The 27,008-nt window shown below is 46.1% G+C and overlaps 1 protein-coding gene across 11 annotated transcripts in view; it reads right to left on the bottom strand.

Moving 5' to 3' along the window:
- The window catches only part of GARRE1 (granule associated Rac and RHOG effector 1), a 98,587-nt gene that overhangs the window by 32,078 nt on the left and 39,501 nt on the right, over positions 1 to 27,008 (bottom strand). For all 11 annotated transcript variants that reach the window (XM_051846733.2, XM_051846738.2, XM_051846736.2 and 8 more), the window contains one exon: positions 1,554 to 1,763. In XM_051846733.2, coding sequence (XP_051702693.1) covers positions 1,554 to 1,763 — 210 coding nt within the window. The remainder of the gene's footprint in view (positions 1 to 1,553; positions 1,764 to 27,008) is intronic.

Below are 27,008 nucleotides of genomic sequence, written 5' to 3'. Positions count from 1 at the left end.
AAGTCTCCTTTTTTTAAAAGAGCTTTGATCAGCATGTATTTATGTTTAAATTCTAATGGTGGAAAAGGTACAGAGACCAGAAAAGGAGCTCACTCTAGCTGGGATCCCCCACTCAGGGGCTGAGGGAGTGCTGTGGCCCACCATTGTGGCAGGTCCTCTTCAGTCAGGAGGCTACATGAGAAAGCAGGAGTTGTGCGGAAGAGGAGAACTCTTCGCTAGTGAGCACGTCTACTCCTCATCACTGATAACGCCAGGCCATCCCACGTTACTGCTGTCTCTGCTCACTAGTGGAGCCAACCTTTTGGTCTGACTCTTGCTGGTAGCTGGAATTTTTTTAATTATTATTATTTTTATTTTTTAAAGTTCAATTTATGGGGGGCCAGCACCGTGGCTCACTTGGTTAATCCTCCACCTGCGGCACCAGCATCCCATAAGGGCGCCAGGTTCTAGTCCCGGTTGCTCCTCTTCCAGTCCAGCTCTCTGCTGTGGCCCGGAGTGCAGTGGAGGATGGCCCAAGTGCTTGGGCTCCTGCGACCGCATGGGAGACCGGGAGGAGGTGCCTGGCTCCTGGCTCCGGATCGGCGCAGCATGTTGGCCGTGGTGGCCATTTGTGGGGTGAACCAACAGAGGGAGGACCTTTCTCTCTGTCTCTAACTCTGCCTGTCAAATTAAAAAAAAAAAAAAAAAAAAAAGTTCAATTTATTCATTTGAAATTCAGAGTTACAGAGAGACAGGGAGAGATCTTCCAAACGCTAGTTCACTCACCAGATGGCCACAACAGCTGGATTGGAAGTAGAGTAGACAGGACTTGAACCGGTGCCCATATGGGATGCCGGCATTGCAGGCAGGGGCTTAACCTGCTACACCACGATGCTGTACTGCTGATGGCTGAATGTTACAAACATATCTGTTGTTCTAGGCAATATAAAGTGATACTGGAAAACTGCAAAGCAGCTCACACAGAGGACCTAGACAGAGCTTTACAGCACTCAAAATAGTGGAGAACTGAAAAGGCTACAAAGGTGCTAAGCACTTCTAAAGAGAATGATTTGGCTACCAAAAAAGCAGACAAAGCTCCCTGTGCACATGGAGCTTCATGGTGGTGTAGCTGTGGCTTTGGGGCCTTCCATTCCAGCCGTGCGCCAAGCACCCCTGCTAGCCCTCCAGCTGTCTGCCTGAACACTTACCCTCCCTGGCCAGCTCCACCCTGCCTTTCCCGACTCAGAATACAGCCTTTTCCCAGGTGTCACTCCATGCAGAGTCAGGGCCCTTCTTCCAGGCTCTGTTCATCTCCATCACAGGCCCATACCCTTGCTTTTGCGGATAAGTCCTTTCTCCAAGCAGGCTGTGAGGAGAGGCTGTCAGTCCAGTGCCTGGGGCAGGCCTGGCACAAAATGGACACTCACAAAATATTTACTGTTAAATGAATGAGCAAGCAAGTTTAAAACTTCCATTTCCAAAGAAAATGGTTGTTTTGAGAATCAACAGGCAAAGGCCCTGTGGAGCCTCTCCTCTTGGAAACCTGGGCACCCACTGCCAAAAGCCAGGGTTACCTCAGCAGCCCCTCGCCAGGACCGTACAGCTTCCTCCAATTCCGGTGTATGGCCCATGCTGGATAAACTGCTGCCACTGTTGCTATTCTTTTTTTCTGGTACAACGACCTCAGCAAAACATGAGTGAGCCACTGGCTGGACCTTCTGTAATGCATGAGTCAAAAACTGGAAATGGACTTGCACCACTGTCAGGAAACATCTCCCCAACACCTGTGAAAACAAGAGAGTCAGGGATTTTTAGGTTGTGGGTTGCTGCTGGATTAACACAATAGATTTTTTTTTTAAATTTATTTGACAGACAGAGTTAGTGCAGTGAGAGAGAAAGACAGAGAGAAAGGTCTTCCTTCCATTGGTTCACCCCCCAAATGGCTGCCACGGCCAGAGTTGCGCCAATCCGAAGCCAGGAGCTAAGTGCTTCCTCCTGGTCTCCCATGCGGGTGCAGGTGCACAAGCACTTGGGCCATCCTCCACTGCCTTCCCGGGCCACAGCAGAGAGCTGGACTGGAAGAAGAGCAACTGGGACTAGAACCCGGCACCCATATGGGATGCCAGTGCCACAGGTGGAGGATTAACCAAGTGAGCCACAGCACCAGCCCCAAACACAATAGATTCTTAACTATCAACTTGGAATTCCCAAATCATACACAGTTAAGAAGTCACCATGGGGCCAGTGCTGTGGTGTAGCGGGTAAAGCTGCTGCCTGCAGTGATGGCATCCCATTGGGGCACCAGTTCGAGTTCTGGCTGCTCTACTTCAAATCCGGCTTCCTGCTTATATGCCTAGAGAACAGCAGAGGGTATCCCAAGTGCTTGGGCCCCTGCACCTACGTGGGAGACCTGGAAGAAGCTCCTGGCTTCTGGTTTTGGCCTGGCCCAGCCCTGGCCATTATGGCCATTTGGGGAGTGAATCAGAGGATGGAAGACCTCTCTCTCTGTCTTTCCCTCTCTCTCTAACTCTGCCTTTCAAATAAGTAAATAAATCTAAACAACAACAACAACAACAAAACCTTTGTTCTTATATATGGATCTAAGGTGCTGATGCCTAGAAATCAAAACAATTCAATTGAATAGCAAGTCCCAGTGTTCACATGGATGTTGCAACTTCCCACCACGCCTTCCCCACCCGTGTTCTCCACTCTTCTCATTTGGACCTCAGCTCATGGCAACCCTGGTTGTTTTTGAGCTCTTGCTGAACCACAGCCATGCACAATTCCAATAATATCCACATGAATTCAGAAGGCAAAGTAAAAAGCAGGATTAAAAAATATGAAAGGTCAGGGGAAGGTGTTACAGTGTAACAGGTAAAGCTGCCACCTGTAATGCCAGTATCCCATATGCTTGCCAGTTCATGTCCCAGTTGCTACTTCCAATCCAGCTCCTTGGTAGTGGCCTGGGAAAGCAGTAGAAGATGTCCCAAGTCCTTGGGCTCCTGCACTCGTGTGCAGACCCAGAAACTCCTGGCTCCTGGCTCCTGGCTCCAGATCAGCACAGCTCCAGCAATTGCAGCCAACTGGAGAGTGAACCAGTGGGTGGAAGACCTGTTTCTCTCTCTGCCTCTCCTTCTCTCTGTGTAACTGACTTTCAAATAAGTAAATAAATCTTTTAAAAAAATAAAAGGACACTGCCACCCACATGGGAGAACCGGATGAAGCTCCTGGCTCAGCCCCGGCCATTGCAGCCCCTTGGGGAGTGATAGAAGATATCTCTCAGTACCTCTGACTTTCAAATAAAAAAAATAAAATGTTTAAAAAAATCCAAAAAGTCAGTTTGGCTAAAAGATGTTCCATTGGAAGTGGAATGCAAAGATACGGGTTGATTTAGTAACAGAGCTACTGCATAGTTATACCACATATTTCCACTCTTACAAAACAAAGTTGACAGACCAGTCTTCTAGGAGTCAACAAAACATACCAGGCAATTGCATTCCTTAGTACAACAGAAACCCATTAACCTGACATGTATTAGTGTATTAATAGTCCACATAGAAAATTAATTTTTAAAAGAGATTTATTTATTTGAAAAGCAGAGGTGGAGAGTGAGAAGGGGACGACACTCCCTCTTAACGTGCCTGGGAAAGCAGGAGATGGCCTAGCTTAGCTAGGAACTTCTTAGTCTTTCGTATTTCTAGAGGCCACCTGAGATGGCTCTCTTGAGTCACAAGTCTGATCCAAAGAGTCTCACCCCATCCTGCTCTAGGTATGGTGTAACCAGATGTGCACAGAGGCTTTCTTCCTGTACTGCTCAGTGCCCATTCACTTTTTCTAAATGGGTTCTCAAAGCCACCCCTAAAAAAATGGATGGTGGACAATAGGTCCCCACAGGCTCCTCTGTTTTCACCCGGCTAGCTTATGAGCCCCACTGGTCTAAAGGTCGGTACTGTTTCTGATGTGGGTGTGTCTGGTCCAAATAAAGGTAGCTGCCACCACCACCACCACCACCCAAAGTAGGGAGGGCTGGGTCAGAAGCGGAACAGCCAGGCCTTGAACTGGCACCCATATGGGATTCTGGCATTGCATGCAGTGGCTTAATCCACTAGCCACAGGAAATTCATTTTAAAAAAAGATTTACTTATTTGAAAGGCAGAGTGACAGAGAGAAAGAGATCCAGAGAGAGGTTTTCTATCTGCTGGATCCCTATCGAAATGACGACAACAGCCCACGCTGGGCCAGGCTAAAGTCAGGAATTCCATCCAAGTCTCCAACATGGATGGTAAGGACCCAACTGCTTGAGCCATCACCTACATCCCCAAGCACATTAGCAGGAATCAGGATGGAAGTAGAGGACTTGAAGCAGGCACTCCAATGTGGGATATGGCATCCCAAGTGGTGCCTTAATCTACTGCGCCTCCACACTTGCCCCGGAAATTCATTTTTAAAATATACTATACTGATAAATGGTATTGACATGTAATTACAGTAACACAGGTATACTAGAGATACTATGTAGCATAAACATTTTAAGATACCAAGGTACATCTATCCAGCAACCTCTGGCTAAAGCTGTTGTCTGATACTGCTGCTCCCAGTTGTCTTTCTTGTGCTAACCACAGCTATAATGTGTTCTCTACAGTTCCCAATTCTTCTTTCTTTAAAGTAGGGCAAGAATTTGCACCTTGCAAAACACAGACACCTTCCAGATTACTGGTATTTTCTTCCTATTCTCTTACAGTTGTTTCACTCACACCAAGCTCGACAATCCAAAATAATCTTTTGCAAATCCTTTATCATGTTCCATAATCTTGTGGCTCCTATTTTTATATTTCACTGGCTTACATAGTAGATTACTTACAAAAATAGTTTATTTCATCCAACTGGTTAGGACCAAACCTCAGAGGGACCACTCGTCCCCAGCTGCCAGTGCCCTGCCTTGGGGAGATGGTGAAGGTTGGGGAATGCTTTACCCTGCTTTTACAGGGAATGAAACCCAGCAGAGCACACGTGCTCCAGCTTAGTCCTGTCCACAGACCTCTTAGCTCCCAGCAGACACACACCAGGCACTGCCCTCTCCGTCCCTGCTGGGCAGAGCTTGGTTTTCTGGAGAAACCAGTGTAATGCTTAATTCTTTGGAATTCTTTTCTCCTCTGTGGAAACCCCCAAGATCAAACTAAAGCAAGCAAAGCAAACACCTCCTAAAATCTCACACCAAAGCATCCTCCCACCACAGTGAACAATCAGGCTCAGACTGGACTCTCAGCCCTACCTCCCTCAAAGCTCTTCCCCATCAATAATCTGTGCTGGACTGGGCAGGGGCAGGGACAGGGACAGAGGCAGCAGATCTAGGAACCCAGCTAGACATGTGATGTAAATAGCATTTATTTAGCATTATACACAAACAGCCAGCTTTAATTCAGCACTCAGAATATACTTGATCTCCGCTAAAGATTTTTTTTTTTTTTTTTTTTGGACAGGCAGAGTTAGAGAGAGACAGACAGAGAGAAAGGTCTTCCTTCCGTTGGTTCACCCCCCAAATGGCCGCTAAGGCCGGCGTGCTGTGCTGATCCAAAGCCAGGAGCCAGGTGCTTCCTCCTGGTCTCCCACGTGGGTGCAGGGCCCAAACACTTGGGCCATCCTCCACTGCCTACCCAGGCCACAGCAGAGAGCTGGACAGGAAGAGGAGCAACTGGGACAGAATCCAGTGCCCCGACCAGGACTAGAACCCGGGGTGCCGGCGCCACAGGCGAAGGATTAGCCTAGTGAGCCGCGGTGCCGGCCCGCTAAATATTTCACATGGGTTGTCTCATTTAATGCTAGGAAGAACTCGATGAAGTCATGCCCATTTTATAGACAAAGAGACTGAGGCAAAGAAAGGTTACAAAACTGTGAAAGATACAAAGTGGATGTGGCATAGTCACTTGATTCAAACGTCCATGCCTTTAGCCAGTAGGCTCACTGCCTTCAACACACAACTGGAAGCAGCTGTGGGGTGGTAGCACTGAGACCAGTCACAGGACAGAAACTCAACTTCAACTCGCATAGGCTGAGGACATCCTGAAGCTCTTCACAGGGAGGAGGAGAGGACTTGGCTGCCCAGGCACAAACTCTGCTGCTGCAGCCTCTTCCTACAATCTTGGCAGGCTACAGGAAAGAGGGAGGAGGAGAAAGTGAAGATATCACGTACCATTTGCCTGCTCTGGGGTCACATTCTCACAGCCTGAGTCATTCATTCTTCAGCAAATATATACCACATGAGTGCCTAATATGTACATAGTACAAAAAGCCTGAGGATACTATGAGAGAGAATAATCAAGTCTCTGGCCTCATGTACTTCACATTCTAGTGTGTGTGCGTACGGGGGGAGCGACAGAAAGGAAAGGTTCGAAACTACTGCAGAAGGAACACCTCCAAGGGGCATGGTAGGAAGAAAGAGGCTCTCTGAGGAAATATCAAAGGAAAAGAGTGCCTCTCCTCCTGTTCTAAAAGGAAAGATCTGGAGAAATGGCTCTGAAGACCTGGCACAGGATCCGTAGGTGCAGAATAGGACACTCTCTGACATGCCCACTCCTCTGACGTATGGTGGGGAGAGTCTTGCTGCAGAATGGCAGGGTGATGGGAGAGGGAGGTGCGGCTACTGAAGCAAGCAGGGGAAGAGACACAGACTATGTTAGTATGTGACCTCCACCATTCACTACACATTTGTCCTTGAACAACTCATTTAATCTAAATTTCTTCCCTATAAATACAGAGCTCAGGGGTCGGCGCTGTGGCATAGCAGGTAAAGCCGCCGACTGCAGTGCCAGCATCCCATATGGGCACCAGTTCAAGTCCCGGCTGCTCCACTTCCGATCCAGCTCTCTGCTATGGCCTGGGAAAGCAGTGGAAGATGGCCTAAGTCTTTAGGCCCCTGCACCACATAGGAGACCCAGAGGAAGCTCCTGGCTTGGGATGGGCCCAGCTCTGGCCATTGTGGCCAATTGGGGAGTAAATCAGCAGATGGAAGCTCCTCCCCCCCCCCCCCCCGCTTCTCTTTCTCTCTGTGTAACTCTTTCAAATAAATAAATCTTTAAAAACAAAATACAGAGCTCAGATACTGTGGACAACCCCCTCCTACCCATGATATGTGTGTAGCATCAATCCTAATTATGATTGTGACAAAATTATTTCCAGGTCATTCCTTAAAGCTAATCAGGAGCAGGTGTTGCGGTACAGCAGGTTAAGCTGGGTCTTGGGATACCCACACCTCAGATCAGAGTGCCTAGGATCAAATAGCAGCTACTCTTTCAACCCAGCTTCCTGCTAATGTGCCTGAGAGGCAGCAGATGATGTCTCAAGTACTTGGGTGCCTGCCACCCACATGGAAGACCTGTGTTGAGTTCTGAGCTCCTGGCAGAGTTCTGCATGACCCATCCCCAGCTATTAGAGGCATTTGGGGAGTGGATTAGCATATGGAAGAGCTCCATTACTCAAAAACATATTCTCTCTCTGCTTTTCACATAAAAATAAATAAATAAATATTTTTAAATGTAAAAAAAAAGTCAAGCAAACCAATGGTTACCCTGCACCTTGGGAACATCTGTTTTTCTAAACTAACAGAGGCATAAACACCACCTCTTCAGAAGGCAGAGTTCAACCTCTAGCATGTGTCCGCCCACCTATTTTCTAAGATAACTTGGGTATCGGCCCAGTTCCTCTCATGTGACAGACCCCACTTTTTCTAACACAGGTATGGGTCAATCCTTGGGGATGTAAACCAACAAATCTGGAAGACTGTGTGTGACCCCTGGACCATAGAATTTTCCTTTCATGCAGAGAAACTTTTTTTGGATTCAGGGGTTCAGTAAGCTTGCAGAACAGATACAGTATGAACAGATACCATATGAACAGATCAGATGGGTGGTCAAAGACACATAGTGAATTTTAGAATGCCAGTGAAGCTCTATGAGTAGCTACCATTTAAAAATGTTTATTTTATAGGCCAGCGCTGTGGCATAGCGGGTAAAGCCACTGCCTGCAGCACTGGTACCCCATATAGGCAGCGGTTCAAGTGCTGGTTGCTCCACTTCTGATCCAGCTCCCTGCTAATGCATCTGGGAAAGCAGCAGAAGTGGTCCAAGTACTTGGGCCCCTGCACCCATGTGTGAGATCCAGAAGAACCTCCTGGCTTCGGCCTGGCTCAGCCCTGACTGTTGCAGCCATTTGGAGAATGAACCAGAGAATGAAAGATCTATCTGTCTCTCTCTGCCTCTTTATAATTCTGCTTTTCAAATAAATAAATAAATCTTTTAAAAATGTTCATTTTATCTACTCAAAAGGCATACACAGAGTAGGGGGAGCGTAGAGAAAGAGAGGATCTTCCATCCACTGGTTCACTCCCCAAATGGTCAGATCGACTGGGGCTGGGCCAAGCCAAAGCCAGGAGCTCCATCTGGGTCTCCCACATGGTTGTCAGGAGCCTACTCGCTAAAGCCATCATCCATTGTCTCCCAGGAGGCATTAACAAGAAGCCAGGGGTCAGTGCTGTGGCATAGGGGGTAAAGCTGTCACCTATAGCGCCAACATCGCATATTGGCAGTGGTTTGAGTCCCAGGTGCTCCACTTCCAATCCAGCTCCCTGCTAATGTGCCTGGGAAAAAAGCAGAAGGTGGCCTAAATGTTTGGGCCCTGCACCTATGTGGGAGACCCAGAAGAAGCTCCTGGTTTCAGAATGGCCCAGGTCTGGCCGTTGTGGTCATTTGGGGAGTGAACCAGTCGAAGATCTCTGTCTCTCCCTCTAGCTCTCTCTGTAATTCTGCCTTTCAAATAAATAAATAAATAAATAAATAAATCTATAAAACCAAAACAAAACAGGAAGCTAGATCAGAAGGCGAGCAACTGTGACTCAAACCAGCAATGTGATATTGGATGCACCTCAAGAAGCGGCTTGAGTGTCACAACCTCCACCCAATAGCTACCATTTATTGAGTGTTTAACCCACACCAAGCACTTTACATGAGGTGAAGTGACCACAAGGTGTGAGCAGTTAACCATTTTACAGATGACAACACTGAGGTTTAGAGACAGAAAAACTTGCTCAATGTTAAGCAAGTAGTAAGTGGGGATCTCCTACCAGGTCCTTTTGACTTCAGAAGCTGTGCTCCTAACTACCAGGATAGCTCCTACGGCAAGATCCAGGATGTATTCAGACTAGTGGAGGGATAGTAAGAAGTACAAAAGGAACTCTAGAGTACAGACAGCCATCAGAGATCCACTGAGATGGAGCCCTGCTCTCTGGGGATCCTTGATGGTAGAAGAGAAGGGCACATTGTTGCTTTCCCATTTCCTTGTGTACGCTTCACATATTGTTCCCGATGTGGTATTCATAGATATAACCAGAATATCTATGTATTTGGCCATTTTTATATCTTAGACTATGCAACAGATTTAAATTTAAGGTCATCCCACTTTATTATTTTATTTTATTTATTTATTTATTTTTTTTTTTTGACAGGCAGAGTTAGTGAGAGAGAGAGAGAGAGACAGACAAAGGTCTTCCTTCTGTTGGTTCACCCCCAAATGGCTGCTATGGATCCGGAGCCAGGAGCCAGGTGCTTCCTCCTGGTCTCTCATGTGGGTGCAGGGCCCAAACACTTGGGCCATCTTCTACTGCCTTCTCGAGCCACAGCAGAGAGCTGGACTGGAAGAGGAGCAACCGGGACAGAATCCGGCGCCCCAACTGGGACTAGAACCTGGGGTACCGGCGCCGCAGGTGGAGGATTAGCCTAGTGAGCTGCAGCACCGGCCCCATCTCACTTTATTTTTAAAAATTCATTATTATTTATTTATTTGAAAGGCAAAAAGAGAGCAAGAGACAGAAATTTCTAACTGATAGTTCATTCCTCAAATGCCTACAACAGCGGGGCTAGGCCAGGCAAAAGCCAGGAACTCAATGCAGGTCTTCCATGTGGGTGGCAGGGAATCACTTGAGCCATTGTCTGATGCTTCCCAGGGGCACTAGCAAGATGCTGGATTCAGGAGCAGCACTTGAATCCAGACACTCTGAAATGGGACGGCAGCAATCCTAAGCTCTATGCCAATTACCCATCCCTAAGGTCATCCTATTTTAAGACCAAAAGACCTCCCCCCTTTCTGTTCCACTGTAGTTGTTGAGGCTCGACTTATCTGTCAACTTCTACCTTCCTAAAATATTCCAAAATTTAATTTTAGTGATTCTTTTCCTAGGGGCTCAGAACCCAAATTAGTCCTTAATACCTGCATGTGGTTGGAAACATGGAGTGCCCAAGTCCACTCTATCTCACAAAACACTTTATGACTTTTTTGGGTAATGCTAAGTCAATTGTTCTACTCAATTTCACTCAACAATTCACCTTTCTCATATGCCTCCAGAATGAAGAATAAGTAAAACTGACATATACACATTTATTTTGTTCAATCTGAAAGTCTAGAGGGAGTGAAATGAAGTTGATCCAGATTGTCTGCTGTTATTACAAATTCCAAAGCCATTCAACAATTTCTTTGTCTTCAATACTTACTTATATCTAACATTACACTTGGTCCAAAGTGTCCTTAACCTCATTAAGGCCTCTTTTGTTTGTACGGTAATTCCAAAGTCATTAGGTAAGGACCAAGCCAACAGACCAGAATACAATACAGAGATTTAAATGTGTCTCCAGAGAAATAGAGAATGCAGTAGACCATGCCTGGGCCATGGAAAGTACTTAGGAAGATCACACTACATTATAGAAATGGAAAGAACAAGCTTACTAAAACATGTAAAAAAAAAAAAAAAAGCAACAAAGTACAATAGAACCCTCTTTCCAGCCAGAGTTAACCTCCAGTCTAGAGAAGCTGCCATGCTATGTGCAGGAGAAAGAGCAGGGAAGGACAGAAAGCAAGCACCAAACACCACTAATTCAGATGCAGGATTACATTCTGCCCTGGGCAGGCTGCTTTACTACGGGTGAACATACCAGCAAAGACAGTTCGTGAGCTCCTATACACTTCACAGGCAAAGCACTGTATAGTACAAAACCTTTTAAATCAGTAATACATATTTGTTGTGAATAAACTAGGGAGGAAAAGATCAGCTAAATAAATAGGGGCTTGTGCTGTGGCACAGTAGGCTAAGCCTTGGCCTGCAGCACCGGCATCACATATGGGCACTGGCTCAAGTCCTGGCTGCTCCACTTCTGATCCAGCTCCCTGCTAATACATGCCTGGGAACGCAGCAGAAGATGGTCGCCCCTGCACCCACATGGGAGACCTGGATGAAGTTCCTGGCTCTTGGCTTTGAATCGTTGCAGCTCCTGCTGGTGCAGCCATCTGGGAAGTGAACCAGCAGATGGAAGACCTCTCTGTTTCTCTAACTCTACTTCTCAAATAGATTAATCAATCTTCAAAATAAATAAACAAATGAATAGTACTAAAAAGTCCTAAATAGATACAATGGCTGATTGTGTGTTTTCTATACAGCCTGTACTTGTTCCTATGGGTGATTTTGCAAAAAGTAGTTATTTTGTTTTCAAGATAAAATATACCAAAATTTATTAACATGTCAATACACATTGGAAGCTTTATAACTCAGCTGCACTGCTATACTTCTTACATAACTAATGTGAAAGGCCACTCCAGGTAACAGTCCACATTAATTACTGTAGACAAAACTACAGTCTTGAGCAATTTTTCCTATTCACAACCCAAGTTTTCTTCAAAAACAAATTTATATTGTGTGCTTAAACAGGGCAGAAATAAAAATACATTTAAATTATCCAGATATCATATGACCTAGAAATCCATTAGGGTTGAGGCAATTCTTTTGTTGATTAGAGTGTATTTTTTGGTCCAGCAAGAACACTAAAATATCTCAATTGATTACAAAGACAGAGTTCACAAAAGGAAAGTGGTCTCCATGAGCACTACCCTCATCATAACACATCACTCAGGAGAGGCTCTCTCTGCATGCCAGATCCTCCCACATTAGCTCAGCGAGACAGAGACTACCACCTCCATCGGACAGCGACACTCCCAGCCACGGTGCCAATTGGTAGCTACTGTGTCAAGTCTTGGGCCATGTTAGGGAAGAGGCCCTACCTCCTCTTCCCAGAAATTCTTACTTCCCTTGGCCAGTCTAGGATGCCACACCTGCTTCATTTTCTTCCTCACTGTTTCAGACACTCTGGCTACCTCCTATTCACCTTCTGATTTCTAAATATTAGAGGGCCCCATGGCTCACTCATCCTCCAGCTACACTCACTTCCTTGATGATTCCTCCAGTTTTTTTAAATACCATCTACTGACTGGTAGTCCTCAAGTTCTGAACCTCAGCCTGAACTCCAGATTTGTTTATCCACCTACCTTTTAAAAGCTGCATGTTGGATGCCTACTACGTATCACGGACCTATTATTCAAGCTTGTTCTGCTGCTGCTCCCCATCTCAACAAACAGCAGCACTAGTGATCTGTCACCTTGGACTCTCCTCTAACAAACACACATGTGCATGCCAAAGCACGACATTCAAAACACAACTGCTAAAATATCAATCAGCCTTTTAGAAAATTCTGATATATGCTATGACATGGGTATACCTAAAAGACATTATGCTAAGTGAAATAAGCCAGTCACAAAAGGACAAATATTTCACTTACACAAAATTCTGGGAAGAGTCTAATTCAATACAGACAAAGTAGAATTAGAACTGCCAGGGGCTGAAGGGAGAGGGGAACAAGGAGTCATGTTTAACAACTCCAGAGTCTCAGTTTGGGAAGAAAAAGTTCTGAAGATGGATGGTGCTGACAGATGTACAATGCAATTTTTATTCATTTTTCTTTAATTTACTTATTATTTATTTGAAAAGTGGAGTTACAGGGAGGGAGAGGCAGAGGCAGAGGCAGAGAGGGAGAGAAGTCTTCTGTTCAGTGGTTCACTCCCCAAACAGCCACAATGGTCAGGGCTGGGCCAGACCAAAGCCAGGATGCCAGGAGCTTCTTCCAGGTCTCCCACGTGAGTGCAGGGGCCCAAGCACTTAGGATATCTTCCACTACTTTTCCAGGTGCCATTAGCAGGAAACAGGATAGGAAGTAGAGCATCCAGGACTCAAACCAGCAAACATATGAGATACCAGCACTGCAGGCAGCAGCTTTAGCCACTCCACCACAGAACAAGTCCCAGTGTGAATGTTCTTAATGCTACTCAACTATACACTTAAAAATGAATATAATGGCAAGTCTTGTGTTACACTTTACTACAATAAAAAATATACACCTGGGGCCAGCGCTGTGACGTGGTGGGTTAAGCCGCTGTCTGTACTGCCCGCATCCCATATGGGCACCAGTTCAAGTCCTGGCTGCTCCACTTCCAATCCAGCTCTCTGCTATGGCCTGGGAAAGCAATGGAAGATGACCCAAGTCCTTGGGCCCCTGCACCAGTGTGGGAAGACCTGGAGAAGCTCCTGGCTTTGGATTGGCCCAGCTCTGGCCACTGAGGCCAATTGGGGAGTGAACCAGCGGATGAAAGACCTCTCTCTCTACCCTAGCACTGCTGGTACTGCCTCTCCTCTCTCTAACTCTTTCAAATAAATATTTAAATATATATATATATGTGTGTGTGTGTGTGTGTGTGTGTGTGTGTGTATGTGTGTATACACCTGCTTCTAGTTACTTCCTCTGCCACCATTATATTCCAAGTGAGAATATCTCGCTTGGATTATGATAACAGCCTCTGAACTGGTGTTCCCACTTGTACTCAATTAGTACCAGATCTACACATAACAAAACAGAAAAAACACAGAGGCTTAAGTAAGAGTGATGGCTTGGCTTTTTTCCCCTAAGGTAAAACAGATCCAGGGGGAGGCTGTCCAGAGCTGGATTGGAGACTTCAGGGTATCACAAGGAACCCAGCTGCCACCTCTCCGCTCTGTATCTTCACAAGGGCTTCCATTCTTAAATAGTTCTAAATGGCTAACTGACCTTCAGCCATTCTGCCTATGTACTAGACAGAAGACTGGAGGAGGAGGGAGCGCCCCTTTTCTTCTAATGGGACTTAAGTCTCACCTATTACTTCTTAGTTACATCTTCATGAACCAAATCTTACTCAAGTGACCACTGCTAGCTGTAAGGAGACTGGGAAGAAGTATAATTGTGTGGCCTATTCCAGGTACTGTGTATCTAAAAAGAAGAATCAGTGTTACAGCATCTCCTGTCCCTTGGCAGGGCCTATGAGGCTCTATGCTGGGCCCTGCCTCACTCCACTTTCTTCCAGGCTAGGTGGGAGGGTCTGGCATGAAGACTGGGTGGTCCCAGTGAGCTGGGAGGGGAAGAGGATAGCTGGAAGCTGAAAGCACCAAATCCGCAGTCAGGCTTGGGCCACTTCCATCTACAGCACAGCACTCCTCACACCTAGTGCCATTGTTTATTTACTGTCTCCTCTACCAGGCCTGGAGCACTGCTGACTATTCTCTCAGCTCTGCCTGCTTGTAGCCAGCTCATCTGTGTTTTGTGGAGGAAGGTGAGTGAAGAAGAGACATGGAGCTCACTAAGTAGGGGTTCTAGAGGGCACATGGGCTCACGGGGGTTCCTCCACATCAGGCGGTTTCTTTCTTTTTAAGAAATATACTGGTTTTCTTTTTTAAACAATGTTTATTTATTCATTTTTATTTAACTGAAAGACAGAATGGCAGACAGAAACATCTTCCATTCACTGTCCCACTCCCGTAACAGCAGGGGCTAGGGTAGGCTTGAAGCCAGGAGCCAGAACTCCATCTGGGTTTCCCATGTGGGTGGCAGGGACTCAAGTACTTGAGCCATCATCTGCTGCCTCCCAGGTCCATGAGCAGGAAGCTGGATCAGAAGGTGGAGATGGGACTTGATCTTGGGCACTCACAGATATGGGATTGCAGGCATCCCAACTGTCAGTTTAACTCCGAGCCACAATGCCCGCCCCTCACATCAGGTTATTTTTACTTTCCTGGCTCTGATATCTCGCCATTAGCTAGAGGGACACAAAGCGTGGTCTCACACAGAGATGGACTCAGCCAACAACCCCCCTATTCCTAGACTGTACCAGCCTGAGGCAGCGAAGAGGTAGCAGACACACAGCACAATTACCCTAGTACTGCTGGTACCAGAAGGACTTTTAGGCAAATGCCACTTTTGGGTGCCCAGATTTTTGACCTGTAAAGATGAGCGAGGCTGCCAGAACAGGCTACTGTCCAATGCTGTGGAATCTCTGAATAACTCTAAGAATTAATTCAGGGGGCCGACACTGTGGTTCGATAGGTTAAGCTGCGGCCAGTAGTGCCGGCATCCCATCTCGTATGAGCACCGGTTCAAGTCCCGCCTGCTCCACTTCTGACCTAGTTCCCTGCTAATGTGCCTGGGAAGACAGCAGAGGATGGTCCAAGTGTTTGGGCCCCTGCACCCACATGGGAGACTCAGATGAAGCTCCTGGTTCCTAGCTTCGGATTGGCCCAGCCCTGGTTGTTACAACCTTTTGAGGAGTAAACCAGCGGATCAAAGATCTCTCTTTTTCTCTGCCTCTCCCTCCCTCTAACTCTGCCTTCCAAATAAGTAAACAAGAGACAGAGATACAGAGACAGAAATTCAGGAAAACTGGTTCTACCTAAAATTATTCTCATATTCTATAAACTTTCTATGTTTCCTTAGAATTTGTCTACCAAATCTAATTTTCTCTTAGATTCACTTAGAGTTGCTTTTTAAAAAAAGACTTAAAATTTTAAATTGTATTCTCTTTTTTTTTTTTTTTGACAGAGTTAGAGAGAGAGAGAGAAAGAGAGAGAGAGAGAGAGAGAGAGAGAGAGAGAGAAAGGTCTTCCTTCCGCTGGTTCACCCACCAAGTGGCTGCTACGGCCAGCGCGCTGCGCCAATCCGAAGCCAGGAGCCAGGTGCTTCCTCCTGGTCTCCCATGTGGGTATAGGGCCCAAGCACCTGGGCCATCCTCCACTGCCTTCCCGGGCCACAGCAGAGAGCTGGACTGGAAGAGGAGCAACCAGGACAGAATCCGGCACCCCAGCCGGGACCTGAACCCGGGGTGCTGGTGCCACAGACAGAGGATTAGCCTAGTGAGCTGTGGCGCCTGCCAGAAACTGTATTCTCCTAAAACAAAGCAACACTGCCACTCATTCACAATTCACTCATATTAGGAACACATTATTTCTTCTTGACTCCTATCTGCCTTTGGGCTCCTGCCTGCAGAAGTGTCTTTTCTATTCACATTTCTCCCTTGATTCATTTTTATTCTCTTCATTTTTCTGAAGACTTCTTCCTTTTCTCTTCATTCTTCTACCTTGGGTTTTCTAACTGTTCTCCATGCTGTCAGAAGACCATTTCTTATGCACAAACCCCTTCATGCAACAAAGCCTTTGCTGGGTATTCTGACGGATGACCCCTATCTTGCTTTCGGAAATTTCTTGCTCCTTTGTTTTAAGCTTGGAAAATGTCCAAACATAAGCAAAAGCAGATCATAAAAAACTCCCATGTATCAGACAAAAAAGATCCAATAATTCATCAACATTTTGCCACACTTTTTCACCTATCTTTCCCACCTTTAAAAAAAATTTTGAGGGGCCGGCGCTGTGGCATAGCAGGTAAAGCTGCCGCCTGCAGCACCAGAATCCCGTATGGACACTGGTTGGACTCCCGGCTGCTCCCATCCGATCCAGCTTTTCCTGACCTGGGAAAGCAGTAGGAGATGGCCCCTGTACCCATGTGGGAGACCTGGAGGAGGCTCCTGGCTCCTGGCTTTGGATCAGCGCAGCTCCGGATGTTGCAGCCAATTGGAGAGTGTACCAGCTGATGAAAGAGCTCTCTCTTTCTCTCTGCCTCTCTCTCTCTCTCTCTCTGCCTTTCATTCTCTCTCTGTATTACTCTATGAAATAAATAAATCTTAAAAGAAATTTTCTTTGAAAGGCAGAGAAACAGCCCCCCCATACACACACAGAGATAGACAATTTCCCACCTGAAAGTTCACTCCCCAAATGCCCACAACAGCCAGGGAAGGCCAGGCGAAAGCCAGGAGCTCTGCATTCAATCCAGGTTGCCCACAGAGAAGGCAGGGACCCAACTACTAGGGTGAGCATCAGCAAGAAGCTGGAATCGGAGTAACTGGGACTGGAACCCAGGCACTCTGACATGGGATGTGGGTATCCCAGCCTGTATCTTAAATCACTAGGTCAAATGCTTGTCCTCCACCCCCACCAATTATCTTTAATTTGGTTTGAATCTTAATGTCAAAAAAGGTAATTTTATTTGATTACTATATCTCAACTTTGTTTTAAAAATATATTTGTAAAGGTTTATTCTTGGTTGAAAGGAAGTGCAAAAGAGAGATCTTTCATCAACTGGCTCACTATCCAAATATCCACAACAGGATTGAATAAGGCCAAAGCCAGGAGCCAAGAACTCTATTCAGGTCTCCCACATGGGTCACAGGGACTCAAATACTTGAGACATCATCTGCTGCCTCCCAGAACGTTCATTATCAGGAAACTGGATTGGAAGCAGAGTCAGGAATTGAACCAGGCACTCAGATATAGAATGAGGGAGTCCCAGGCAGTGACCTAACCCATTGTGGGACAGTGCTAGACCTTCTTAATCCTCTCTTATTTATTTAATCTATCTTTTATCTGCTGGTTCACTCCCCAAATAGCTCAACAGCTGGGGCTAAACCAGGCAAAAGCTAGGGGCCTACAACTCCATCCATATCTTCCATGTGGGTGGCGGGGACCCAAGCACTTCAGCCATCCTTTACCATTTTTCCAGAGGCATTAAGAGGGAGCTGGATGGAACTCAAACCAACACTCTGACATGAGATGCCAGCGCTGCAGGAGATGGCTTAACCTGTCATGATACTAGCTCCTAAATTTTCTTCTAATCTGAAACAGCACCTCCTACCTAATTTTTTTGCACACCACTGGCTTGTTGAATAAATCAGGTCAACTGACTACAGAATATAACACATTCTGAGTTGGTTTTAATTCTTTATAACTTGTTCCACCATGCTCCATATTTCCTGTAGAAATTAATTCAGCATTTTAAGGGGGGAACAGGAAGAAATACAGGAACACGTTATAGGGGTGCTGTGTAGTTCTTACTGCATCACATTGGGAGGCATGATCATCTGTCCATCTAATTTCGCTGACAATGAGACTGATCAATGGCATCTGGGTACAGAGGGCCTAATCCCTTCCTTACATCATTTCCCGTTAACCTTTCACCAAATGTTGTATTGACCACTGTCTTGAGTCACTGAATTCATCAATCTGCAACATGGAGATTTTTTTAACTGCATCATCCCTTTTACACAGAAGAATGCTAAGATTCTTTTACACAGAGGTTCCCCTCAACTACTAGGGCTATTTGGTTACCTCCCCAAATGGTCTATAATATAGTATAGTATATTACATATATATATATCCTATATATATAGGATATATATTATATATAATATAGCAAGAAATATGCTTATTACTTAATCCTTTACTTCTCTCCTTTTAATTAGCAATTTTCCAGAAATAATGAGTTGGTTGCTCAAGCATTTCTCAACAAATCAAAGTCAAGGGGTCCAGCCTCCCTTTGGCTCTAGTGGCTTCCATCCACATAGAAGCAGCCAGGTAGACAGCAAATCTTGTCCACAACTCAAGTTTGCAGAATCACCCAAGTTGCAACTGCTTAACTGATAACAGTTTATTCTAAAGACTAAAGTCTGAAGACAGTTTACATAACAGCAAATTCACCTCAGTAAAAAAAATAAACAAGTCAAAAGAGTGATGAGAATTTAGCAACAGTCTGAAAGCTGGATTTATGTAAGCTTTTTATGAAGTGAACTTTAGTTTCAGATGAACCACAGCAATTTGGATTTTCATTTGGCACATATAGTTAGGAAAATATTTACTCCATAAAATCTGTTATAGAAGAACTACTAGGGCCGGCGCCGCGGCTCACTAGGCTAATCCTCCGCCTAGCGGCGCCGGCACACCGGGTTCTAGTCCCGGTTGGGGCGCCGGATTCTGTCCCGGTTGCCCCTCTTCCAGGCCAGCTCTCTGCTGTGGCCAGGGAGTGCAGTGGAAGATGGCCCAAGTGCTTGGGCCCTGCACCCCATGGGAGACCAGGAGAAGCACCTGGCTCCTGGCTCCTGCCATCGGATCAGCGCGGTGCGCCGGCCGCAGCGCGCCGGCCGCGGCGGCCATTGGAGGGTGAACCAACGGCAAAGGAAGACCTTTCTCCCTGTCTCTCTCTCTCACTGTCCACTCTGCCTGTCAAAAAAACTAAAAATAAAATAAAAAAAAAAAAAGAACTACTAGTCAAAACAAAAATAAATAAGACTAAATTTTACGTTTAGGAAACAAAAAGGGAACATTTTGCCTATTCATTTAATTCCATTAAGGTTAATGAAAATCACATTTTGAAAATGGCTTTTAGTATTTTCCATTACTGTTGCTCTACAGTATTTTTGGCATATAGCTATCCAAAATAAATGTTTTTTTGTTGTTGTTGTTTTGTTTTGTTTTGTTTGACAGGCAGAGGGGACAGTGAGAGAGAGAGACAGAGAGAAAGGTCTTCCTTTGCCTTCCAATGGTCGGCGCACTGCAGCCGGCGCACCGCGCTGATCCGATGGCAGGAGCCAGGTATTTATCCTGGTCTCCCATGGGGTTCAGGGCCCAAGCACCTGGGCCATCCTCCACTGCACTCCCTGGCCACAGCAGAGAGCTGGCCTGGAAGAGGGGCAACCGGGACAGAATCCGGCGCCCCGACCAGGACTAGAACCCGGTGTGCCGGTGCCACAAGGCGGAGGATTAGCCTACTGAGCCGTGGCGCCGGCCTATAAATGTTAATATATCTGAATTCAGATCCCTTTTTTTTTTTTTTTTTTTTTTTTGGGCAGGGAGTTATAGACAGTGAGAGAGAGAGAGAGAGAGAGAGAAAGGTCCTCCTTCCGTTGGTTCACCCCCCAAATGGCCACTACAGCCAGAACTGTGCTGATCCGAAGCCAGGAGCCAGGTGCTTTCTCCTGGTCTCCCATGCGGGTGCAGGGCCCAAGCACTTGGGCCATCCCCCACTGCCTTCCTGGGCCACAGCAGAGAGCTGGACTGGAAGAGGAGCAACTGGGACTAGAAGCGGTGCCCTTATGGGTTGCTGGTGCCGCGGGAGGATTAGCCTAGTGAGCCACGGTGCCGGCCCCATGAATTCAGATCCTTAAGAGTCAATACTCACAAATAAATAATTTCAAGCATACTCATGAGTAATCACATAGTATACAACAGAAATTTGCCAGCACATTAAACTGAAAACCAAAGTTTAGTTATGCAAGGATTTGAAAAAATGTTTGCCTGCCCATTCACAAAGTGGGGAAACTTGGGAAGCCAATAAAAATGCAGGAAAACAAAGACATAGGCCCCTTAACAGCATTCAATTCCTGGGAGCCCTGCAGCTGCCCCGATGCCACAGGAAACCAAAAGCCCTCTAGCTTTCAAGGTATGAGAAACCAAAAGGAGAAGTAGCAGCATCAGTACCCACTGCACAACGCTGGCAGGGCCCAACCTGCTGCCCTCCCTTATTCTTCTCTTTAGGAGCTGACCTCACCCTTCCAACCTGGCTACCCTAGGAGTGACAACCTAAGTGACCCCTCTTTATCTTTCTGCCCTACTCCTACTCTCTCTTTCCTTCACTCCACTTCAGCCACAGTAGGTCCCTTACTGCTCTTAAAACATGCCAAGGGGCCGGCGCTGTGGCACAGCAGGTTAAGGCCCCAGCCTGTAACATCAGCATCCCATATGGGCACCGGTTCAAGTCCTGGCTGCTCCACTTCTGATCCAGCTCTCTGCTATGGCCTGGGAAAGCAGCAGAAGATGGCCCAAGTCCTTGGGGCCCTGCACCCACGTGGGAGACCTAGAAGAAGCTCCTGGCTCCTGGCTTCAGATCAACTCAGCTCCAGCCATTGCAGCCATTTGGGGAGTGAACCAGTGGAAGGAAGACCTCTCTCTGGTTCTACTTCTCTTTGTAACTCTTTCAAATAAATAAAATAATTCTTAAAAAAAATTCCAGGTTAGGGGCCGGTGCTGTGGCTCAGCGGGTTAACGCCCTGGCCTGAAGCGCCTGCATCCCATATGGGTGCCGGTTCGAGTCCCGGATGCTCCACTTCTGATCCAGCCCCCTGCTATGGCCTGGGAAGGCAGTGGAAGATGGCCCAGGTCCTTGGGCCCCTGCACCCATGCGAGAGACACAGAGGAAGCTCCTGGCTTTGGTCTGGCTTCTCCTCTCTCTGTGTAACTGACTTTGAAATAAATAAATCTTTAAAAAAAAAAAATGCCAGGTTGGCCACAGGGACACTGTACTAGCTGTTCCTTCTGCCTGGAATTCTCTTTTCCTGGCTACCAACAGGGCTTGTTCCCTCATCTCCTTCAGGTTTTCACTCCAATACCACCCGCTCAGTGAGGCCTTTTCTAACCATCTTATCTGAGACCACAATCCTCCTCCAGCTACACACACGAAATGTCTGTCTTGCTCACTACTGTATCTTTGTGCCTAGAAAAGCACCTGGCACAAAAAAAGACATGCAATAAATATCTGTGGAGTGAATGCATGACTCACAAGTCAATTTGACCCTTTTATTTATATCCATTTGTACTGCATAATTTTATTTAAGACAAATGATTGATGTTCTTAAAAGAGGTATAGATTTGTGACTTTCTAAAAAAATAAGAAACCCAAGTAACACAGACATCTACACTTCTTTACTATGACATACATGTTTTTATTGCAGTGGTCCTTAGTTATGAAAAGAGATTTCTAGAAAAAAAATAAACCAAGGGAGATGAAACCAAAGAGAAATCAGCCAACTCAATTCAGCCAGCCTGGCATTTTTAGAGACTGCTGGAATTAACACCATCACAAACATCACCAGTGGAGATACTCCACAGGAAAGACAAAGACAGCAGGTCCCATGCAATCCACCTCTACAAAATGTTTGAATGGGATGTCAAAGCTTTGTAGAGGCAGACATTTGGCAAAGCAGTTACAACAGTGTTTGGGAGGTTGGCATCCCATTATCAAGTGACTGGGTTAAAACCCCAGCTTCACTTCTAGTTCTAGCTACCCTGATAACAACACACCCTGAGAGGCAGTGAGTGGGTGATGACTCAAATATTTTGGACTCTGACATCCACATGGGAAATGGGGATGGGGTTCCCATCTCTTGGCTTCTGCCTGACCCAATCCTGGCTGTTGCAGGCATTTGGGAAGTGAACCAGGAAATGGAAGATTTGTGTCTGCCTCTGTCTCTTTGCCTTTCAAGTACATTTAAAAAACAATTTTTTTTAAAGAAAACCTTTAGACAAAGAACAATCCTCAACATGGGAAACTCTGTTTTTCCTAAATTCACATTTTGCTGGACTGACAGATTAAGACTTACATATAAAGGAATTCCCATGAAGAATATGATGATGATTCTATTTCTCATTTTAGGCAAAATTCTAAATAAACTCTCAATTTTTTTTTTTTTTTTTGACAGGCAGAGTGGACAGTGAGAGAGAGAGAGAGACAGAGAGAAAGGTCTTCCTTTGCCGCTGGTTCACCCTCCAATGGCCGCCGCGGCCAGCGCGATGCGACCGGCGCACCGCGCTGATCCGATGGCAGGAGCCAGGAGCCAGGTGCTTTTCCTGGTCTCCCATGGGGTACAGGGCCCAAGCACCTGGGCCATCCTCCACTGCACTCCCTGGCCACAGCAGAGGGCTGGCCTGGAAGAGGGGCAACCGGGACAGAATCCGGCGCCCCGACCGGGACTAGAACCCGGTGTGCCGGCGCCGCTAGGCGGAGGATTAGCCTAGTGAGCCGCGGCGCCGGCCTAAACTCTCAATTTTCTAAAACCCTGTTGAGGGATGTGGGGAAAGAATCCTACCTAAACTGTCAATTGGCTTGTCCAGCGGCTCCTTGCTCCTCAGAGTGGATTCAATGGACACAGCCCTGATCTCCCTCCTATGCCTCATTCCAAGGCAAACAGACAGTGACCACTGGTCCAAGAGGCCGCTCTAGCTTTTTTCTCTCAAAAAGGAAAAAGGTCCTGGCAGTTCGACATCAGGTAGGAAATACTACTGCTGCCCTGGAACGCCCAAGAGAAAGGCTAACACAAAGGGGAAAGGACGGCCCTACCTCAGAAGCCAGACAAGAAGTGAGCAGGGTCAACTGAAAGTGATGCAGTTGGAGGAGTAACTTGCTGTATCCTTCTCTAATGCTGGTTTCACACATGACCATCCACCGTACTTCAGAGGAGGGCTAATAGCACCTTTCAAGCCACACTGGAAACAGTTTTATGATAACGAAAACTAACTGGGGTACAGTGAGTACTCTACACACACTGATTGCTTCTGATCTTTATAACAACTCTGGTAGATGAGTGGTAACTCCATTTTCCAGATGAGCAAACCGAGGCTCAGAAATGTTAAGATTTGCTCAAGGCTATGGGGCAATAAGAAATAGATTCAATTTCTAAATGAAGATCTGATTCTGCCCCACAACTCATTTCTCAGGCTAATGCACTTGGGAGTGTCAAAAGCACTGTAATAAGCTAGTGAAACACCACAGTCACAACTTACTCCAGTACCAGCGAGACTGAGGGCGAAGTATGAGGCTAAGGGACAAAGTCACCAATGAAAAACTAGACAGGACTTCTGCCTGCCCCATAGCAGAGCGAGAGAGCTTACAGTCAGCAAGTGAAGTCTTGGAACCAGGCTTAAGTAAATCAATGAGTACCTCTCAAATCTGGCTGTAGGTCAGAATCCCCTAGGGAGCACTAGAAGACTGCACTGGCTACCTTAAAGGTTGAGGGATCATACTTTGTCATAAGCTTAAACAATCAAGCATCTGAATATTCCCAAATTTAAGGCTTTTCCTTACCCACAGTCAAGTTCAGCAACATTAGGCCACAGACTCCTTTCCCTAGGGATGAATGTTAAAGCACTTCTTAGGACCTTACTTATAAAACTCTAGAAAAGCCAACAGGAAAAAAAAATCCAAATGCTTAACTATTTCATTTGAGTTGGTGGACATTCTAAGAGAGACCCTTTTTGGCTTATGGCTAAATCCCCTGACAATACACAAAGTCCACAAACAACAAATACTGCTCTGGGGAAAATAAAATGTTAAGTCTGCAGACAGAGCAACTATATCTTAGAATTCATTTACAAGGGGTCAGAACTGTGGCAGAGTGGGCTAAGCCATCACTTGCAATGCCAGCATGCCCTATCAAGGTGCCAGCTCAAGTCCGGTTGTTCCACTTCTAGCCCAGCTTCCTGAGAATGTGCCTCAGAAGGCAGAGGAAGATGGCCCTAGTGTTTGGGCCTATGTGGGAGACCAGGATGAAACTCCTGGCTTCCAGATTCAGCTTGATTCAGCCTTGGCTGTTGCAGTCATTTGGGGAGTGAACCCACAGAAGGAAGACCACTCTCCTTCTCTCCTTCTGTATGTCTCTCCGCCCTTCAAATAAATAATCTTTTTTTTTTTTAAAAAATTCACTTATAAATTAGCTATCTGAAATCTATAAGACTCAGATTCTAAAACCTATCAATAGCACTTAGTTTCCAGACTAGCCTTGGAAAGTCAGTTTAGTCCATTACGTAGAAAAACATGGTAGTATTCCAACTATCCTCAACATCATTTCAAAGAGGAAAGCCAAGTCAAAATTCCAGACTAAAACAGTAAAAAATATTTTCCTTCTAAACTCAAAGAGGTCCATGCTGATCCCAGGAAAGCAGAGGGGACAAAGCAGATGCTGCAATATCCCTGTAATTTACTAAGTCCCCTACACTTCATGACTAGTCCAGTACTAATTGCCCTGGGAAACAAGGACAGTTGCCCTCAAGAATTGGAAAGCAAAGAGCCATGCAGCTCCAGCTCTGTCTCCTCCAACACCTGGGGCAAGGCCTGAAGAGGAGCTCAATAAGGTTCAGGTTAAAATAAAAGCCTTTGGCTTTCTTTTTCAAACCGTACTTGCTTGAAATTCTAAGTAAAGCTAAAAGTGCTACCATCACCATGAAGTGGTGGTCTCATATTGTTCAATATTTCCCACAAGTGGGCAAAGTGTCCCTAACTGCTATTGCCAGCAGTGAGCAGGTGGTACTTTATGTACGGCAAATAAAAGCTGAAGCCATGCATTTGTGTGTATATAAATATGTATCTGTGCATGCAGCAGCAGTGGTAGTCTGGAATGGCACATACCAGCCAGTTACCAATGGTCACTTCTGCTTAAAGGACTGGGAATGGAAGAAGTAAAGCAGAAGGTCCATTGCTTAAATTTCTTTTAAGATAGGCCGGCGCCGCGGCTCACTAGGCTAATCCTCTGCCTAGCGGCGCCGGCACACCGGGTTCTAGTCCCGGTCGGGGCGCCGGATTCTGTCCTGTTGCCCCTCTTCCAGGCCAGTTCTCTGCTGTGACCTGGGAGTGCAGTGGAGGATGGCCCAGGTGCTTGGGCCCTGCACCCGCACCCGCATGGGAGGCCAGGAGAAGCACCTGGCTCCTGCCATCGGATCAGCGCGGTGCGCCGGCCGCAGCGCGCCGGCCGCGGCGGCCATTGGAGGGTGAACCAACGGCAAAGGAAGACCTTTCTCTTTGTCTCTCTCTCTCACTGTCCACTCTGCCTGTCAAAAAAAAAAAAAAAAAATTCTTTTAAGATGTACATGTAAAGGCAAGCTTTACATGTGTAATTTTTTTTTTCAAAATTTTATTTATTTGAAAGGCAGAGACACAGTTACAGAGATGAAGTGAAACAGAAATCTCCCACTTGCCATTCACTTTCCAAATGCCCACATTAGCAAGGGCAGGAGCCAGAAATTCAGTCCAGGTCCCCTATGCAGGTGGTAGGAACCCAATTAATTAAGACATCACCACTACCTGCCAGGGTGTGCATTAGTGGGAATGCTGGAATGGAAGTGGAGCCAGGTCTTGAAAACAGGGACCCTGATATGCAATACAAATAACGGAAGTGACATCTTAATCAAAACCTGCCCCCATGCATATAACCTTAAATATATTTTAAACTTTGTTAAGCCATTTTATAAGCACTTTAAAATAATAATTTTCAGGGCCAGTGTTGTCGGGTAGTGGACTAAGCCCCGACCCGTGGCGCCAGTATCCCATACAGGCACCAGTTCTTATTCCAGCTGCTTCTCTTCCGATCCAGCTCCCTGCTACAGCCGGGAAAGCAACAGAAGATTGGGCCTCTGCACCCACATGGGAGACCCAGAAGAAGCTCCTGGCTCCTGGCTTCAGATTGGTCTACCTCCAGCTGTTGCGACCATTTGGGGAGTGAACCAGAGGGCAGAAGACCTCTGTCTCTACCTCTCTCTGTAACTCCACCTCTTAAATAAATAAATAAGTCTTTAAAAAAAATAATAATTTTGGGGGCTGGCTATGTAGCGTAGAGGATTAAGCCGCTGCTTGCAATGCCAGCATCCCATATGGGCACTGGTTTGAATCCCGGCTGCTTCATTTCTGATCCAGCTTCCTGCTAGTGAACTTGGTAAAGTAGCAGAAGACAGCCAAAGTACCTAGACCCTTGTACCCATATATGGAGATCTGGAAGAAGTTCTTGGCTTCAGCCTCGCCCATATCTGGCTGTTGCAGCCATTTGGGGAGTAAACCAGTGGATGGAAGGTCTCCCTTTATGCCTCTCCCTCTAACTCTGCCTTTCAAATAAATCTTTAAAATTCCAAAAATCTTTTAAAATTTATTTTCCTGGATATAAAATATGATCACAATTATGGAAATAATCAGAAATTATAAATATACTTGCACAGAATCAAAGTAGAAATGACCCAAAGAGGTTACACATTTATACCAGCAGGTAAAGGAAACTACAATCTATGGGCCAAGTCCAGTCCACAGAACAGACAGATCTATGCAATAAAATTGGCTTTTATATTTTAAAGAGGTTATTTAAAACAAAAGAATATTTTACAGAGACCACATGTAGCCATGAAACCTAAAATTTCCTATATGTCCTTTATAGAAAAAGTTTGA

The sequence above is a fragment of the Oryctolagus cuniculus genome, chromosome 18, assembly GCF_964237555.1.
Source record: "Oryctolagus cuniculus chromosome 18, mOryCun1.1, whole genome shotgun sequence".
NCBI lineage: Eukaryota > Metazoa > Chordata > Mammalia > Lagomorpha > Leporidae > Oryctolagus > Oryctolagus cuniculus.
This window is presented reverse-complemented; position numbering and strand designations above follow the sequence as displayed.